Raw genomic sequence first — 20,153 nt, 5'->3', positions numbered from 1 at the left:
GTGTTAATTTTCAAATTTAAAAATAATATCTTAAAGATCATACTAAAAAAATAAAATAAAAGGAAACTATTGGAAATCATCAAGTCAATGGAAATTGAATTGTATTCCATTAAAATGACATATCTCATTGGTCGTATCCTAGAAGAAAAAACTTTAGTAAGGAAATTCAGGATAGCAGGCAGTTGAATTCCACAGTTTCACCTGTAATTTTTCTACTTGTTGTGATTACAAATATTTTATTCTCCTATAAATATTAGAATGAAGATATTAGAAAAAGAAGAATAATGCGGGTGTGACAATGCAACATTAATAGTTGCAATCTTATGAGATAAAACAAATCTCCTATGTCCTATAAATCCTCATAGAGATAATAATTATGAAAAATCTTTCATACGACATAAATATTAATACGACCAAACATACTTAATATGTTCATTATAATTAATAATACAAAGAAAATAATCTCCTCGACTCTTCCTTTTCGTATTCATGAATGAACATCGAACAATTTCAAATTCAATAATGATATTGAGAAAAAAAATCTTTGAAACATATACGATAAAAAAAAAAATATATATATATATATATATATCGAAACTATTCAATTAATATCTCCACGTTTATTTATCTCAACATACTTAGCAAGCAAACTTCACATTCTCTATGCTCATTATTGGAAATATTAATAAAGGAGCAGAATAAGGTCGTGTGTCGCTTAATCGGAAGAAGAAAAGAAAAAAAAAAAAGAAAAAAAAAAAAAAAGAAAAAAAATATCCATTCTCGCACTTTTCTCACTTCCTATTTTCTTTCCTCTTTCACTCGATATTTACATCAATGTCAATGATACAAAATTTGCACGTTAAATAATAAGGACATAATTAGAGGCGACATATAATTATTACCACATACCCACAAAAAAAAAAAGAAGTATCTTAAGAATTCATATTGGAAATAACATTTCCATAAACTCTCATGAATCAGTCAAACTGATTTTTTTTTTTTTTTTTTTTTTTTTTCTTTGTAATTAAATTGTTTGCATACGATTATAATAAATAACGTACTCTTTGTAACACACACACTCTCTCTCTCTCTCTCTCTCTCTCTCTCTCTCTATCTATCTATTTCTCTTCTTCACAATTTTTCATCGGTAGAATTACTGGTCTGTAATTAAATACAATATTCTGAAAGAAGATATCTTCTTTACAGCAATGTACGCCAATTTTCAAACATTTTAGACATAAATCATTATTTTAATATAAATTAAAGATTATTGTAATCAATACTTTAACGAATCGAAATAAAATTTCTTTGAAATGAATAAGTAATGCCAAGAATGTTTGAAATATTTTTTTTGTCTGTTCGTTTGTTCGTGAATCCCTTATAACTCTCTATAACTTTATGTAACTTTAAAATCCACATACATTCAATCCTATTACATTTTATCGTCGAAATATTAATTATTAATTAATATCATAGAAAATTAATTTTTATCAAGTATAAACTACAGTTATATATTATTAGTTATATATAAATAGTTTAGATATAATTTAATACAATTAATGGAATAAATTTTTTCACATGAACTTTCATATCAATTTCAAAATTCAGTTATAGAGAGTTTATTAACATACATTTCGTACTCGACGCGTGTGCAACTCGAAACAAACGATTAACAAAAGTTAAATGAATGAAACTGTTTACATGTTATATATATATACACATATTTTGTCACAAGTTTCGTTTTCGTTAACTTTCATTTTATTATTTCATACGAGAATACACGTTTCGAGATAACGGAATGTAAAATTAGGGAATCATTACGTTCATTTTTCATTCATATATATTGTTTACAGACCTCGCTCAGTCTTCTTATTCAAAACGCAGTCAATTTCTCATTTATAAAAATCGACTCACGATAACCATTTTTGTATTTATTTTCGCAAGATTTACATAATCATTTGATTACTTTTTTATTTCTTTCTTTCTCTCTCTCTCTCTCTCGCTCTCGCTTTCTCTTTTTCTCTCTCTCTCTCTCTCTCTCTCTTCATTTTCTATCCTTTTTTCCTTTTTTATTTTTATTTTAAATAATAATTACTGATTTCAAGATGCTGAAGTAATAACTGTATTTTCTAACGTTCAGTACTATATTATATTGAAAATAAAAATTAAAATAATGGAAAAGATTCTTTTAATATTGCACGAATTGTTTCAAAAAAGTCCATGTCAAGAATTTTTATTTACTGCTTTGAGGGTTTTTGATTATAACGATAATTTTAAATATATTTGTTACATTACAATGATTTGTCCTTTGAATACCATAAAAAATATATATATATATGCATGTATATATGTATTGAATTTCAATATTGCTTATCAGATAAAAAAAAAAAAAAAAAAAAGAAAAAAAGAAAAAGAAACTTAAATTACAGAACATTCTTGTAAAGTTGGTTTCTTAAAAAGTACACACTGTTCATCGTTAGAATCAATAACCCATTCACTGCTCATTCCTTCTATCATCGCAATCATTTAAGAGATGAGAATATCAAATGCGTGTACAATATTACAATTCTTTACAGTTATTTACAAACATCATGAAAAATCTGCATTCGATTTTATTTTGTTTTTTTTTCTTTTTCTTTTTTTTTTTTTTTTTATTACTCAAGACATGCTTCCCATTAATAATCACTTTCACTTTTTCCTAATTTCTATATAGCTGGTCTATTAATACTCACTACAATCATGCACTTGATAAAATCATAAGGGAGATATTAAATTATATGAATAATGCCCTATATAAAGAAATAACTGTAAGAATTATTGATGTTATGCTATTTTTCGCTGAATGTGTGTACGACAAATCTTACATATTATTCATTCATATCCAACTAATGATTTGAAATAAATCAGGCATTATTTATTAATAGACTAGAAAATATTCGCAAACTGTATTTTAAAAGTTTCCTTCTGCTACAGTCTTCGTATGTTAAATATGGCTTACAGATTATAAATCTAGAACTTCAACAAATAAATTCTATTTAACATTTTATCGATTTCATTTCCCATTACCTATATAAACACTCAAACACATCAGCCAAAAAGACATATCAAACACACAAATGACTGTGCATCATTCAAATGACTTGAAATATAACTCACTGCTCATCTCACATTATTCATTCATTAAACAAACATCTTTCTTTTTTTTTTTTTTCCTTTTTCTTTCTCATATTAAATACACTTCTTTCAACATTTCATGCCTGTAATTCTCATAGTCAATCACTATTAACAAAATCATTCATCGACATACACACAAACACCGATTCAGAAAAAGATTCAAACTCTATGAAATTATCCCTGCATTGAATAAAAAGTGATGAGAATGTTAGACTTTTCAAAGTAAACTGAGTGTTTCTCTATGAAGTTTGGGGAAAGGCAAAAAAAGAAATAGATTTCATCGTAAAGAAGGAAACAGTGTAAATTGGGTGATTTACATTAAATTTTTGTATAACCAGTGCTACAGTAAAAGCACCTTTACATACTATTTATTAAAGATTCGTACTCTCTAGATGATATTAGAGAAGTACAAATATTAATATAAGTCAAGTAAGGTGCATTTTGCTGCATCAATGTTTATTTATCAAATAAATAGCACAACAGTGAAAGATGATGTATAAGGATTTTTTTATTTTTCGACAATGTAATCATAAGATATTAGCATTCTGGAATAGCAGATCTAGATAACTTCAATGAAACATACAGTGAGATTATGAAATATATGCTTTTCTAAAGTTTCTTGCGCCATCATCTTTTTTGTATGTTAAAGTTATTGACTACAATTGTGAATTGTGAAATTCATTGTTTATTCTGATCTTTGGAAAACAAACACCCATGACCTGCAAAATTGTCCTTTAGAGAAAGAGAATTATCAAGTCTTTCATCACAAAACTTTCCTTCAAAATTTGAAGCACTAGAGAATTATAAAATCCTTGAATTTATTCGACTCATTCAATTGAAACAACTACCAATCCAAATGCTTCCTTTCACACACAATCAATCAATAATTTTGACACACCCGCACACCAATGTAAAATACTAATCATACTCGCACACGTAATAATTGTTTGTGTGTCGCACTAAATATTACGAAAAATGTAAACAACTTTATGCAAATCTCAGGTAGCTGCGACCAAACTATACGCAGCCTCACGCATATCCTGACTACACACCCACTCACTTCCACCCTAAGTAAATAGTATTCATTAGAAACAGTTATTCTCTAATATAATTTCTTTTTTTTTTTTTTTTCAATTCTGGACGATATATTTTATATCCGTAAAAAAAAGAAAAGAAAAAAAAAAAAAAAAGTAAAAAGAAAAAAGAAAAAAGAAAAAAGTATGCACATGAAACAAACTTTCTATATGTATAATTTTATAAGGGCAATTGTCAAACATAAGAGCATATTCTGCATTAATCAATGCAAATAACAACTATTATGCTCAAATATGTTATACGTGTGAATAATGAAAATATTTAATGACAACAAATACCCATAAAGTTGTACGTCACTATTTTATATGTACGTGTAAGTATATATGAAAGAACGCACAACACATATACCCAGAGAAAGTCTCAATGCACTTCATTTCTTCAGAAGAAAGTTCTCAATTATTTTATCTTGTACAATAATTAAAAAATATATATGTAAGAATGATTTTTCAATGATGTGGTCACATATAAAATTATGACAAAGATATTTAATCTATATGCAGCGTATTCAAGCATTCATAACGTTTAATGGAATTAAGAAATCATCGGAACTTAATATATTTGATTATTAATAAACGTGCAGCTCACATTATGTGACCGATTTGATATATATATATATATCTATGTACACATAGATACATATATATATACATACATAGATACATATATATATAAATATGTATATATCTGTATATAATGCTGCAACATTATAAAATATTTGATAGAATGAAAATTTGAAATGGCTATTTGAAATCAATTAACTATTTCTGTTATTTGTACAAGAAAAATATGTAAATTATCAATGTGAGGATACAACTTATTCATCAGCAACCTATTACTTCATTAAGCTATATAACTCCTATATAATCACTCAATGAACTATTATTGGTAAATTAAAATATAATTATATTATTAAGTTCCACTAACTTACTTCATATTTTTACATTAAACACTCTGCATCAATCATTATGTTACCTCAGACACATATACGTTAAACACTACATAATCTCATCTATCTCTCATTACAAAAGTTTCACAATCATCTATCTTTCTCCAATGCACTTTACTCAGCTCAGTTAGATCACACGCGTATAGAAGACCACACATATTTGCACGTTTAGATGATCAAAGCTATCCGTAAGAGACATGCAGGCCGTATCATTCGTGAAAGCTATTGTGCTAATTTCTCAAGCCAGTAAGAGAGTGAGAGGGTCATAGTATATCTTTTACTTTTTTTTTTCTTTTCTTTTTTTCTTTTTTTTTTGTTTTGTTTTGTTTTTTTTTTTTTTGTTTTTTTTTGTTTTGTTTTGTTTTTGAAGTAATGACGTGCAATGATTCGAAAGTATCATCCGACACACTCTATTATGAACCGACCACATTACGGCGCACGATCATACAATATAGCCGTCCTTTTCTATCGTAATGTCACTGAAAGCTTTGGTTCTTTTTGTAAATCGTTTGCTTTGTACCCTTAAAACTTCCTGACCTTTGCTGTTCTTCAACATTAGTACTTCGGGACTAAAGGAACGGACCCTCCTTCTACGAATAAACTCGGAGTCCCGACCGAGTTTAATCGTATTTGAGAAATGTATTCGATTTTTGATCACGTTGACCTGGATGATTTTGCCAAGCACCCTGGGAGGCGTTTGGATTATTTGGACCAGGACCACCAGTACCAGGATTACCCGTATTACCATCGCCTCCCCCTTGATTCATCCAACTAAGAAACCCAGAATTACCGCTATTACCAATACTATTATTTCCTGAAGGTGGTTGACCTGGGGGCCCTGGTTGATTTGAATATCCTTGATCGTTTCCCTGATTCTGAAGATTACCGATTAGTCCCCAGGATGCTTGATTCAATGCAGCCGCCACTAACGCAGGATTTACTGGTAATGCCGATAAATTTAAGCCTCCCATTGCCAATGGATTGGATAATCCACCGCCGCCGCCTCCGCCATTATTCTGACCGGTAATGCCCAATGCCTGAAGATTAGGCATATCCAAATTACCTCTATTGCCTGGATTGTTCCAACCGTTTGGACCCATGTTATTACCCGAATGGCCCATGTACCTGTTTCCCTGATAGTTTCCCTGTACATTGTTTTCTACCGGTCCAGGTGCTCCCCTACCACGTACGTTTGAATTCACTTGGTTATTAAAATTCTTATTAATGCCGTCTGATTTCGGGGCTGCATTAGAGACATGAACGGAAACTCCTTTTATAATGTGGTCTTCTCCGCAGAGAGATTGAGCCACTTCTGGGTCTAGGAAAGTAACAAATGAAAATGCGCGAAAAGGTTTTGGGATGAACACGTCCGTAACTTCACCAAATTTGGAGAAATAGTCGCGTAGATCGTCTGCGGTTAGGTCTTCTGTACAGCGTCCCACGAATACCTTGCAGGGTACTTGCTGAATCATTCCCTCCTACGCACAAACGCACAATCAGTCAATCATATACAACATATTCACATTTTATCCACTAAAACTTGTGTACAGTGCACATTATTCACAGTCTCTAAATAAATCAAAAATCAATAAGCGACACGCAAAAGATTTTACTTTGAAAAAACAAATCGATTGTATTATTCATTAGTCTCATTTTTTTTCTTTACTTTACTTTTACTTTTACTTTTACTTTTACTTTACTTTTATTTATTTATTTTTTTTCTTTTCTTTATTTTCTTTTTTTTTTCTTTTTTGCTAAACATTTTTATTTTTTTATCTTTTTTACTTATTCACACCGAATATTTTATGATTATTTTCATTGATGCATCAATACCGATTAATCTGCACCAACAACAAGTTTTATATAAATTTTACAACAGATATTTATCTCATTAAAAATTCAAAAAGGTACTGCCTTTCGATTTACATTTAGATCCCTGCACTTTATCATTATTTTGATACTATTACCTTGTAAATTCATGCATAAATCTGTACAATATCTTGTCTGTATATTTTTCTTTTTATGTAAAATGCTGAATCTCATGCTATGTTACATTATCTTAATACGAATCAACACATATATGACAAAATAAAAATATTATTGTGAAGACTAAAGCATTACTAGTCTCATTAAAAAATATTTCTGCTATTTTTACCAAAGGTCATAGATCAATGAGAATATTTCATATACACCTTCTTTTTTGGTTTTAGTTTTTTTTTTCTTTTTCTTCAAATGCTATTGCGATTAGAATTTTTTTTGTAATTAATTTTACTTAGTAAAATAATATTATTTAATTTTTGATCAATTTATAAAAAAAAATTATTGACTTAAAAAAAGAAGAAAAAAAAAATTAAAAGAAAAACAATATCTAAAGATATACAAACATATCTAGAAATATATCTTCTTTTGTTTTCATATGACATTTTTTGTAAATAACAATGAATCGAATCAATAGTATCAATGGGTATAACATCATACTTGAAAAATATTGAAGAAGCAAGCATTATATTTGAAGATATTTACATTGCTAAAACATAGTACGTCAAACATAAGTTCTTTTCAAAAGCACATAAATTTCATGCTAACAATAGAATTACATAAATATTTATACTAATAAAGGAGAATAAAATATATTGCCTAGAAAAATAATTAAATGGATAATTATATCGAAGAATGTTATCATAATTTCGTTTACTTTATATTTTAATTATTACTATTAGCATTATCAATACTATTCCTAATATATATATACATACACAGATATATATATGTATATATATATATATGTATGTATATATATATGTTTTTTGTTTTCTTATTAGCAACAATTATAGCTCAATTAGAATATTGATATATTCAGTGACAAAACAGTGAATATTTACACAAGATTTCGTTATACAAGATGAAAAAAAAAAAAAAAATAATAATAATAATAAAATAAAAAAAAATAAAAAAAAATAAAAAAAAATAAAAAGTCACAAATTATATTACAATCTGTGACTTGATATTCCCATTGAACCATGACTTATGTATTTACGGTAGTAACAAAACTCATCAGTATCTTGACATATCCGAAACATGGTGATCCCTCGATGGTCGATGCTTGTAATAGCGATCGTAGTAATTTTCTTTTGTTGGATATCTTGTAGTATCTGCAAATCTACTATCCACTTCTCTGCCATCAACTGCATATCTGCTGTCAACTTCTCTATTTTCAATTGGATATCTGCTATCAGATTCTCTACCATCCACAGTATACCTTCTATCTATATCACGATTGTCCACTGTATATCTACAATCTGTTTCTCTATTTTCAGTAACGCTTCTACTTTCAGCGTGTCTTACTTCTGAATACCGAACATCTGAAGGATATCTACAATCAGCGGAAACATATCTACCATCTGCATCATAATAACTTCTATCGTATCCATAATTATATCTGCCTTTTTCTGAATAATCTGGTGTTTCCATAATAGAATATGTCGCACGACCTTCATAATTTGGATATCTGGAATATTCTGCATCAGAAGGATAAGTTGAATTGGGAGTCGTTGCATGAGACACCATATAGTTTCTATTATCGTATCCTGGATCCTCATACGTAGAATAATTAGGTTTTTCATATGCATTATAACTTTGTCCTTCATATTTATATTTATTATCGTCATAGGGATAATTCGGTGGATACGACGGATAATGCGTTGTTTTATAGTCATACTCCGACTCATATCTCGGCATATTTCCTGTATCTGATGAATTCACATTCACATACGTTTTTGCCACAGGTATCCGTCGACTACTTGGCGTATGAACCGGAATAGGTCGGTAGCATTCATTGTGTTTGCTCGTATCATACTGACGAGCCATCATTAAGCCATCAATATTCTGGAACCAGACACACCAGCCCTCGACAATAACATACTATTTCATCTGTAAATTGACACACACACATACGCACTCTCACATCGCAGCAACTTTAAAAAACGTAGTTTATAGTATCATTCCACATAATTTATAATGACCAGTTCAACGAAATTATGTTGTAGCAATAACATTATACCATTGTATATATGAACAAAATAATGCACATTATTACAGTGATGGATATCATGAAACTTATATTGAATGAGTAAGTCTGGATATGATGTTTCATAATGTTTATACATTTCTGGATATCATGATGATACACTAAAATCATACTTAACATCGCTAATGTTTTCTTTTTTTTTTTTTCTTTTTTTTTCTTTTTTCTTTTTTTTTTTTTTTTTAGGAGCTTTTAAATGCTCTACTTTTTAAATGTATACGAAACCCCACAGCATTTATAAATCTATAATGTTCTGCAAACTGTAGCAAATAATACTATTTCTTTTTCTCTCTTTTTTTTTTTTTTTTTTTTTTTTGTTATTAAAGTAAAATAATCATTGTACTATATAGAAACCAACGAAATAACTGTGAAATAGATAAGTACTATAGTCGTACATCATATGTGGATAAAAAATTTGTTCACTCACGCACACTATCACACAAGATCATACTCATTACAATATTCCTTGTACTTCAGAAATCATACATTTAACGCCATGCAAACGTTTATCGTATCATGAATCATCTTTCAGCTTTTAACACACTTTACATTTTTTTTCTCTTTTTTTTTTTTTTTTATTTTTTTATTCTTTTTTATTTTTTTTTTTATTTTCTTTTTTTTTTTTTGTTTTTTTTTTTTGTTGAAAGTGTTTAGGTGCACTGTTGATTGTTTTCCAATATTCCTAACTTGAAAATAATCACGATTAAGACAGCATTTAATTTTTTTTTTGTTTTTTTTTTTTTTTTTTCTTTTCAATTTTCTTCTAACTCAGGAGTTAAATGGTGTTATAAAGAATCATCACTGATATGAAAATTAACATATTATACTACGTTTCTTCAAAAGGATAAAGATTATAATACATATAATGTTACTTGAAGAACTTATGACTCGGAAATTCATATAATTTAACCATACATCCACGTCTAAACTGACAACTTCAATCTCAAAACATTCCAAGATTTTCACACTATTCTGTGTCAAAAGCATACTGTATTATATACAAATGAAAACAAACAAATGTCCCAAAGATTCTTCAACATAATCTCACACTCAGTTAACATCCACGCGTACACACACATTTTGCATTTACTCTTTATAAATTTACCACTTAGAATCATTAAACTAAATTCACATGTACAAAACATGCAGCAGTATTTTTATTTGTGTGTAACATTATCAAAGGACATTATCAATAATATTTAAAATTAAAAAACAAAAAAAAAAAAAAAACAAACAAACAAAAAATGTAAAAAATTACTTTTGTTCTCTATCTTTTTCGATGATAATTTTTTTCAAGAAAAATATTTCAATGTACTTTTTCTTTCTTTTTTTTTTTTTCTCCCATCAATATATCAAACTTGCTGTGTACCACATACATGTGAATAAAGTTTCACGCATTCACCTATTTGCACCATATCAAGTGAGTGTATAATCTTATATACACATAATATGTATATATTATATTATACACATGACATACATATGTGTATTCATGTATTAAAATACATAGATACACATATATATTTAAATACGTAGATACATATACATATATCTGTATTACAAATACAAATATATATATATGTATACATAATTGTTCAGAACTACTAAAGTAAATTGTGCCTCTGTAAGTTGTTCTATAGCAATTAAAAAGAAAGATAAATTCTTTTTTTCTTTTTTTTTTTCTATTCGTTTTATTCTTTTTTTGTTCTTTTCTTTCTTTTCTTTTCTTTTTTTGTTCTTTTCTCTTTTTTATCTTTTTTTTTTTTGTTATTTTTTTTATTTCTTTTTTTGAAATACTTTTTGGCATTCATTTTTCATAATTTTTTTTTTGCAAAATATCATATGACGCGATTTACTTGTACATATTCTTATACCTGTACATATATAATATAAAGATATTTGTTTAAAAGAATATTTGTTTAAAAATTAATATTAAAATTTTATATTATTATTAATAATATAAAAAAAAAAAGAAAACGTCCAAAGAGAATAATTCATATATTTCATTTTATTTTTGCTTCTTTTAATATCGTCTTATGATTTTCTGATATTTAAATATGCCAATGATAATTTTTCAAAATGCATGCATTAAAAAAGATAATCTTCTCACATAGGCAAAACACTTTTATGTAATCAAAATGCCATAGATACGCTTTATAAAATATACGTGAAATATAATTAATATTTAAATGAAACAAAGCAAAATATACTATTATAATATATGTACAGGGCTAAGGATCATTTGTACAAATTATGTATCTATGTGGGCACTTACAGTTCTTATGGCAGTTTAAGGAAATAATTTTAAATGACTAATAAATATTAAAAAGAAGAAGAGTTATTATCTTTTGTTATTGTTCTTACCTTACTATTCGGAACCTTGACATCACACCACCTGCCATCTATCATGTGTCGTTGAGCAAGACATCTTAACTGCGATTCATAGCTTCCAAATCGTATGAATCCAAATCCTTTGCTCTGACCAGATTTTGCATCCTTCTTTACCTAATACATATTTTGTAAAGTATTAAAAAAAAATCTTGATGATAATATATGATCGTTTATTATTAATTTCAATTGAAACATATCTATTTGTATCAAAATATAAATAATGTAATAAAGAAATTCACACAAAAAGGAAAAGAAAGAAAAAACAATAATAAAAAAAAAGGAAAAGGAAAATAAAATAATTAATGGATTAAAAAAAAGTAATACAACTTACTTGTGCCATTAGAACTTCACCGAATGCCTCGAAATATTCCCTCAAGTTCTGCTCGGTAGTTTTCCATGGTAAGCCCAGTACGATCAAGTCTGTACAACGCAACTTTGTTTCCATTCTCTTTGTCTTAGCTGTGGAATTTTCCAAATTGTCATCAGATTTACGCTTGTTTTCTGAAAAGATGTCACAAACATTTACTTCTATCGGTTAGTTTTCTATTGCTATGCTTTGTTAACAATCTCATAGACCAGTGTTAACCAAACTGTTGAATGTACAGTGTAGGTATGGCCAAGGATGTACAGATGCACGATCAAGGAGCTAAAAGCTGTAAAAATTTATTAAAATATGAAGAATACATTACAAGTTCGATGTTATTTGTACCTATTATGATATTGATGAACACCATGGAAAACATACCAATTATTTGTTAGTCAAGGAATAAGCAGATTTTTAATAGTTTGGGAAACACTGGTACAAATGTTCGTAATCTTTTCAGTACCAGCTATTTTTTATGCGAATATAATTCTTTTCTATTCTTTCCTTTTTAATATTTAATTATAAAAGTTAAAATTAAAATTAGAAAAAAAAAAAAAAAAAAAAGAAAAAAGAAGAAAGGATAAAGAACACAAATTTCTTCTTCTTCTTCTTTTTTCTTTCTTTCTTTTTTTTTTCTCTCTCCTCTGAGATCATCAAATCTTTATCTTCATAAAATATTATTCGCATTTTATCCATTCACCAGTAATATCATTTGTAATACAATAAAATGTAAAGAACGATGATATATCTTTATTACATAGCTTAGAGAATATTATTTAATGATACATAACGACGTATATATATACATATAAATATAAATATATATATATATATATATATATATATATATATATATATATCATAATTAATATAAAGTAAGTTTAATATCACAGAAATTAAAATGAAAAAGGTAAAACACGATAATGCCGGTCATGCTTTATTAGCTTAGACGAATTATCGCGTTTGATTTGAAAAATAAAATCGGCGTAGATAATTTCGAATCGATATGTAAAGATGTGTAGTTCGAGAAAAAATTCATTAAAAGTGAAAAAAAAAAAAAAGAAAGAAAGAAAGAAAAAAAAATAAAAAAAGACAGAAAGGGAGAGAGACAGAGAGAGAGGGGGGGGGAGAGAGAGAGAGAAAGGAAATGAAGAGAGAGGGAAAGAGAGAGAGAGAGAGAGCGAGAGAGAGAGAGAGAGAGAGAGAGAGAAAAGAAAATAAGAGATATAACAGCGTCTAGATAAGACGATGATAAATCGTATAAAAGCGCGTAGAAAAAGAAAACGAAAAAGGAGGTAAGTCTTGGTAGGATAAGATAATGAAAAAATCGTGAAAATTTAGTTCGAAAAACGTACGATGGCACGAATCAACGAGGAATGTTCGATCGAAGCCGTGCAGCAGAGACTCGTCGAAACATGGTATGTATGTATATATGTATGTATGTATATATGATGTATGTATGTATGATGCATACACACACACACGCGCGAGCGCGCGCACATATACATATATATATATGTATTTGTATATTAAAAAAAGAAAAAAAAAAAAAAAAGAAAAAAAATTGTCGCGTTTGATCCTAGTCTTACGGTCATACGATACGATATATACGCCATCACCAAACGTACAAGGGGGAAAGGCTTCGGGCATCTTAAAAGCACCTAACGCCACACTTGCTCTCTCTCTGATACACACCTTTCGGAAATACACAGAAATAGATCGCCTTGCCCCAACCATTTTCAGGTGGATGAAGCCGTCCCTCAACGAGTCGTACACCACGCATCGTCCGGGATTCTGGATTGCGATATTTAAGGCCACACGTCCCGGGAAATTGAGCGGACAGGGTGGTCAATAAGAGCGTGCTGTCGTCCTCGGTAGGCAGCTCTATAGGTTCTTCTCCCTCGTCTTCGGCGACTTGGATGTAGGACGTCATTTTTCTTCTTTAAAACACACTCACCGTAATTTCTCTTTACCAATGAATTATATTCTTCTTGTTACGTTGTTATTACTATTATTATTATTATTATTATTATTATTATTATTATTATTATTTATTATTTATTATTATTATTATTAATAATATTATTAATATTATTATTATTATTATTATTATTTCCTTTTTTTTTTTTTCTTTCTTTCTTTCTCTTTTTTTTCCAAAAAGCGGGGTAAAAAAAACTCTTACAACACAACAAACACACACGCTCGGATTCGCAGTCAGTCACGCAACACCGCACCTCTTTCTCTCCGCGATCATCTTTCCTCTTCGCTCTCCCCACTCCTAAGACGCCTTCTTCTCCCCTCCTTTACCTCACTCCCCGCATTGGTTAGTACATATCCCCACTCTTCCATGTCCGTAACGCGATGCAGTTCACCATAGGCTGGCGCGCCACTAACATCTCGAATCGAGTAACGTATCAATTATCGAACTTTCTTTCAATTCGATTATTCGATTCTTTCATCATCTCGACTGACAACTTCTCGTTTAATACTTTACGTTTTATGATTTCCATCATTCGATTCGCATAATTGGTTTTATCCTTAGTTCTTTTTTTTTTTTTTTCTTTTCTTCTCAATTAATATAATAAAATTAATTGTCATTGTTTCTTATTCCTTGAATTATTTCATTTCAATATATATTCAATGGTAAGAAGTTTGCGGCTAAACAATTGTTATACCTGTCATCGATATATCGATATTATCCTGATCGAAAGAACAACCAATCAACTATCTCGATGGTTTGATGTAATACTCAACGGAAGAGAAAAAAGAAATGAGAAAAAAAAAAAAAGAACTACGCGTTTAAATATTTAAATGAAGCTTTATTTATACGTAATATGTAAAAACGTGAGAAGAGATTTCTCTTTCTTCTTCTTTTTTTTTTTTTTCTTTTTTTTTTTTGTCTTCTTTCTCCATTATTGTCCATTGTAAATGTCAAAAATGTTAATATTTTATTAGAAATATTAATAATTATATCACAATCTTTGCAGGTTAAAATATAAAAATAATCTATGGTATAAAAAAAAAATTATTAATATTATTTTTGTAACATTCCATATTAATCATGCGATTACTTATTAAATATAATAATATTCCATTCGTTCAATTGTTTATCAACACATATCATTCTTCAATGATTTGACGATTGATTCCCAAGTAAAGTCATATGAAGAATCATTGACACTGATTATGTTCTTTACTTGGACTATATTAAAAAGTTGTATAAATGGTTTATATCGGCTTATTGTGTTTCTATCTGCTATAATAATTAATTTATGTTTTGCGCGTGTAATAGCTACGGTTAAACGTCTTTGATCTTCTAATATCCCAGTATCCTATATATAAACAAATTATTAGAATAATAATTAATCGTAATTAATCGTAATCATTTATTTATAATAGATATATAATAGATATACCTGCAATTCGTCAAATTTCTTTTTGATACTTTTTGCACATGAATAGAAAATAATACTCTTATCACGTCCTTGATATTGATCCACAGTATTTACTTCTATTTCTGAATTTATCAGATTTTTTATTAAAACAACTTGCGCTTTATATGCCGCAATAATACCAATTTGTTCCGAGCATATGCCGATCTATATTATAAAGATAAATTGATTATAAATTATGTTAAAAAAAAAAAAAAAAAAAAAAAAAGAGAGAGAGAGCAATAATTCACTTTAATAATAATAATAATAAAATTACCTGAAATAGAGCCTTAAGTAGATATAAAATTAAAGCCGCTTCCCAAATATTAGAACACACTTGATCGGTCGTAATATTTTCTTTTTTATGGATAAAATCTATAGTCATATCTTGAGTACAACCCGTATCCAATATAATTACAGAATCATCTAATGCAGGCGATAATACTGCTCTTACCCATCTCTCGTTCGACGATGGTATCTGGAACATTATGTAGGGATGTTTTGTTAAAAAAAAAAAAAAAAAAAAAAATTTAACTTTTGAAACATTTAATTACTCTCGTATTTGATGATATAAACGTTGCATTTTCTATTGATTCATTGCCTGCCTTTAATTCACCATTATATGTTAATCTATTAATCAAATCCATAATACTTTTGTTCATTCTATATTGTACGGTTAATGCAACAGTATTATTTTCTGAATCTAATCTCTCAAACAGAGACTGTGCTGCACCGAGATTTCTGCAAGAAGAAAAAAAAGAAAAAAAAAAAAAAAAAAAAGAAAATAAAAAAAGAAACAAGAAAGAAAAAGTACATTACATGTATATTCATCATATAAAACTACATATATTTTACCTAGCTGTTTTGTTTTTAATAACAGGAGGTAATTGATTGGGATCTCCTACCAGAATAAACTTATTTGCATTGTATAATGGACCTAAAATTGTTGGTTGCGTTACTTGAGTACTTTCATCGACGATACATACATCGAATGTCCTTTTTTCAAAGACTACATGATGAGCTCCAAAACAAGTAACTCCTACAATCTTCTAAAATATATATATATATATATATATATAATATTAATATAAAAATCTTTACATTTTTTTTTCCAATAAAAAATTACAAGTACCTTATTTGCATATACTGATTCTAATTCCTCGAGCGACGTACAATCTGATGTTAAATATTCTTCACTTTTATTTTTTAATAATGGATGTATCACACACGATGATCCTAATCGTATAAAATCAATATTTTTATGTAATAATTTCAAAAGAATATTATCTACTGCGCTATTAGTGTGCGATGTTACTATTATTGAAAGGCCCAATTTAAATAAGACTTCTATCAATGTTACAATTGTCTCTGTTTTTCCTGTTCCTGGCATGCCTTTTATTAAAACATATTCATTGGCAGCCAAGCACTTAAGAATTGCTCTTTGTTGAACTTCATTTAAATGCTGCAATATTGTTGCAACTTTAAATATAATTGAACGTGGTAATTGTGCAAGAAATGTTGCTGGTTTCCTAAAATTGATATATTAATATTATATATTTATATAATTTAATTAGAAAAAATATATTAATTTTCAAGTAGTACCTATCTATAATAATACTTCGTAATCTTTTGCATACTTCATTATCATATAATAAACCTCCAATATTTGCAAATAAGGTTGATGATAAATTTGTGTTGGCATATTTATCGATATGAAAGTTTCCAATTGCATTACGTTTTGTAATATCACTGAAAATATTAAATGATTAGATGTAAAAGATTTTTCTTTTTTTTTTGACGTATCACAATATATCATAAATATTATAATGATTAATACATACTTATTTAAAAGAACAGTAATTGAATCTTTCTTTATCTGTATTATAAAACCAGATGATATATTTATTCGTGTATCCGTACTTACAATAATGTATTCATTTTGTACAAATTCTGTGCAAATATTTTTAATACTTATAGCTTGTCCATTTGTGCGTACAAATAAATGCTTATATTTGTCATATTGTTCGGTAACTTTTCCAATTACTTTTAAATTGCTAATACATTTTCCTTTCATTTCTCTACAAATAAATAATAAGTTTTTAAAATCCATTTATGTTATAATATACATCATAATCAAGATATTTACCTTTTCTCTGGTTTTAGAGTCCATATGTCTTTCATAATATATTGTTCGGTTCGTATGCTCTCTTCCATTTGTAAAAGAGATACCCATTTTAAAATAAAATCTATATGATTATTTTCAAATTCATTTAAAATTTCTTTACTGAGTTTAACTAATCCATGAGAATCGGGCAATTGTAAGGTATCGTCCTTTTTCAAATATGCACAGCATAAATTTTTATAAGGACATTTAAGACAACTATTATAATAATTTATAGGCTCTGGCAATGGCATTGTTTTCAATTCATCCTTTAAGTCAGATGGAAAGATCATATTTTTTGTTTTAGTGAAATAATCAGCTAGAGTATTTCTTAATAAAATTAAATCTCTTTTTTCAGCACGACCACAATTAATTTCACGTATATTGTTATCTCTGTACATCGAATAAATATTAAATTATTATTTTTCATTATCAATTCTAATATAATTAAATTAATTATATTTGAACATTCTTCTATAATTTTTATATATTTATTTAATACCTAAGATATAATAACAATCCACTGTCTGTGTTTTGTCCAGTAAGAGCCATCATCATAATATATAAAATAACTTGACCTCTATGTTCTAGAGAGAAAGATGGTCTTCCTGTTTTTATTTCAATAGGCATCACTTTTTTCTGGGAATTAATTTTGACTTCGACCGTTATATCAACTTTTCCCTTAATCCCAAGTTTAGGTAACCAAATATTTTCTTCAATATCATATATCTCAGAGATTTTACCTTTAAAGTTATTCTTTTCATTACTTATTGCTTCTTGCTTTGTACCTAAAATATTTCAATTATATTTTAAAAGATTCCATTAAATTATAAATCATAAATATAATTTAATTTAATATTCATGAACATTCATTTTTTACCATGAACATAATGTTGAATAAATTCAGATATTTTTGGTACATATGAAAATATCTCTTCTTTAAATTTTTCAAATGAAGATTGAGAACTGTAAAGGATATGTATTATATCTTTTGACTGTAATTCATTTTCTGCCATCTTCATAATATCAGACAATTTATAAATATTTTCAATTAAACACTAAAATATATAAAAAATATATTATAGATTAATAAAAGAGATTAAAAAATTTATAAAGTAAAATTTAAATACCTTTTGTAAAAGTCTATGAACTATTCTTCCAATTGTTAATGCTGTTTGACTAGACATTAAATGAGGTAAAGATTCTATTTTTTTAAATATTTCACTTAATACTGCTCGTCTGTTACAATGTAATGCACCGACAATAGTTGTACTAGAAATTAATGTGTCAGGTTGTATAACAATATAACCATGATCATTATCCACAATCCAATTTTGTGAATCTTTTTTGGCTTGTATCATTACAACATCGCCTTCTTTAATCTGAATATCTTTCCTTAATTTATTTAACAAAAAAAGAAAAAAAAATGAGTTATAAAATAATGTAGATCAATATGATTTTAATTCAATAAAAATTGATATAGCTACCAAAATCCTGAACATGTTACTGTTGCAAAAGTTTTTAAACTTGTATGTTGTACTTTTAGGATCATAGATTTTGGATTCTTTTGCAAATCAATAACGTCACATCGTTGAAACGAATTTAGATTTATTTGCGAATCTATATTCCAATCGCATTCAAATATTTCATCAAAATCTTCTGCATTTATTTCATCACAATCATTTGTGTCATTGAAAATATTAGTTGACTCTGTTATATCAATACAATTTCTATTAAATTGAGATTCTTTCTGATTGTTTTCTTTTATAGTATGACAATTATTTAAAATAGTATCTTCTTTATTAATGACAATTATATCATCCATAATACATTCAGATTCATTTAATGAATTACTTAATACATTTGTTGTTTTAACGTTAGACATATTCACTGAATTATTACTACATTCCTTAGACGTTATATTTTTTTCTTTGTTCGCATTTATGATTTTAAGACTGTCATTAAAGAAAGATTGATCGATATCATTAAAACAAATACTTTTCATTTTTGAATTAGCTTCTGAATCTAAACTATCAGATCTCTTTCGTTTCCTAATAATATTGTCACTAGAGGGATTGTTTTTAATTTCAACTTCTAGAATCACATCCTCATTTTGAATATTTTTACTTTCATTAGATTCACGATTAGTTGAGAAAAATGAATTAATTTTTGTTTGTGAATTATTTGCAATTGAATTCTTCGAGACCTATGATAAAATACAATAATTATATTGTCCTAATCATAACGATTAATTAATATATGTTAGTATGATCATCGATAAATAATAATAATTTCAATGATAGAAAATCGTTTACCTTTTTCTGAGATAAATTCTGTGATTTCTTCATTTTTAATTAATTATATCATAAATGAATTATCATTTTGTAAGAAAAGACGATCGCAAAGACGTACGCAATTAACTCGATCACTGCAATTCCCGCCCATCACGTTTGCCGCCATTTTTTAATAATAATACATAACCTATAAAGAATTTCAAACTCAATACA

General features: G+C 27.7%; 2 protein-coding genes across 6 annotated transcripts; both read right to left on the bottom strand.

The window, feature by feature from the left end:
- Window positions 1-219: 219 nt before the first annotated feature.
- LOC124431274 (TAR DNA-binding protein 43-like) lies at window positions 220-14,271 on the bottom strand. 4 transcript variants are annotated; one of them, XM_046978966.1, is made up of 4 exons: window positions 13,750-14,167; window positions 12,022-12,149; window positions 11,664-11,804; window positions 220-6,693 (listed from the first exon to the last, which is right to left on the bottom strand). In XM_046978966.1, exons 1-4 carry the CDS (start codon window positions 13,985-13,987, stop codon window positions 5,836-5,838), a joined length of 1,365 nt encoding a protein of 454 aa, XP_046834922.1. In that variant the 5' UTR covers window positions 13,988-14,167; the 3' UTR covers window positions 220-5,835. The 4 variants fall into 4 exon arrangements, with proteins under 4 accessions (XP_046834922.1, XP_046834920.1, XP_046834923.1 ...); XM_046978964.1 differs by having other exon boundaries at window positions 12,022-12,191; window positions 13,750-14,159; XM_046978967.1 differs by lacking the exon at window positions 13,750-14,167 and adding an exon at window positions 12,217-12,571.
- LOC124431273 (DNA replication ATP-dependent helicase/nuclease DNA2) lies at window positions 14,125-20,118 on the bottom strand. Of its 2 annotated transcripts, none has more exons than XM_046978962.1 (14): window positions 19,962-20,118; window positions 19,134-19,852; window positions 18,777-19,041; window positions 18,527-18,704; window positions 18,149-18,434; window positions 17,632-18,039; window positions 17,327-17,563; window positions 17,088-17,234; window positions 16,618-17,014; window positions 16,341-16,534; window positions 16,040-16,226; window positions 15,763-15,963; window positions 15,471-15,653; window positions 14,125-15,386 (listed from the first exon to the last, which is right to left on the bottom strand). In XM_046978962.1, exons 1-14 carry the CDS (start codon window positions 19,992-19,994, stop codon window positions 15,165-15,167), a joined length of 3,657 nt encoding a protein of 1,218 aa, XP_046834918.1. In that variant the 5' UTR covers window positions 19,995-20,118; the 3' UTR covers window positions 14,125-15,164. The 2 variants fall into 2 exon arrangements, with proteins under 2 accessions (XP_046834918.1, XP_046834919.1); XM_046978963.1 differs by having other exon boundaries at window positions 19,134-19,356; window positions 19,962-20,086.
- Window positions 20,119-20,153: the final 35 nt, after the last annotated feature.

The sequence above is a fragment of the Vespa crabro genome, chromosome 20 (genome assembly GCF_910589235.1).
Source record: "Vespa crabro chromosome 20, iyVesCrab1.2, whole genome shotgun sequence".
Classification (NCBI taxonomy): Eukaryota; Metazoa; Arthropoda; class Insecta; order Hymenoptera; family Vespidae; genus Vespa; species Vespa crabro.
Note: the sequence above shows the minus strand (reverse complement) of the source record. Positions and strands in the feature narration are given on the sequence as shown.

What these genes read in the sequence shown, in the direction of transcription:
- LOC124431273 (XM_046978962.1), bottom strand. Translation starts at nt 19,994, where the DNA reads ATGAAGAAATCACAGAATTTATCTCAGAAAAAG. An exon ending in TTATATCATCAAATACGAGA is followed by an intron (nt 15,964 to 16,039) that starts GTAATTAAATGT and finishes ATAATGTTCCAG; the next exon opens with ATACCATCGTCGAACGAGAG. An exon ending in AGAAATTTGACGAATTGCAG is followed by an intron (nt 15,387 to 15,470) that starts GTATATCTATTA and finishes GTTTATATATAG; the next exon opens with GATACTGGGATATTAGAAGA.
- LOC124431274 (XM_046978964.1), bottom strand. Translation starts at nt 13,987, where the DNA reads ATGACGTCCTACATCCAAGTCGCCGAAGACGAGGGAGAAGAACCTATA. An exon ending in GTGAAGTTCTAATGGCACAA is followed by an intron (nt 11,805 to 12,021) that starts GTAAGTTGTATT and finishes AATATGTATTAG; the next exon opens with GTAAAGAAGGATGCAAAATC. An exon ending in TCAAGGTTCCGAATAGTAAG is followed by an intron (nt 6,694 to 11,663) that starts GTAAGAACAATA and finishes GTTTGTGCGTAG; the next exon opens with GAGGGAATGATTCAGCAAGT.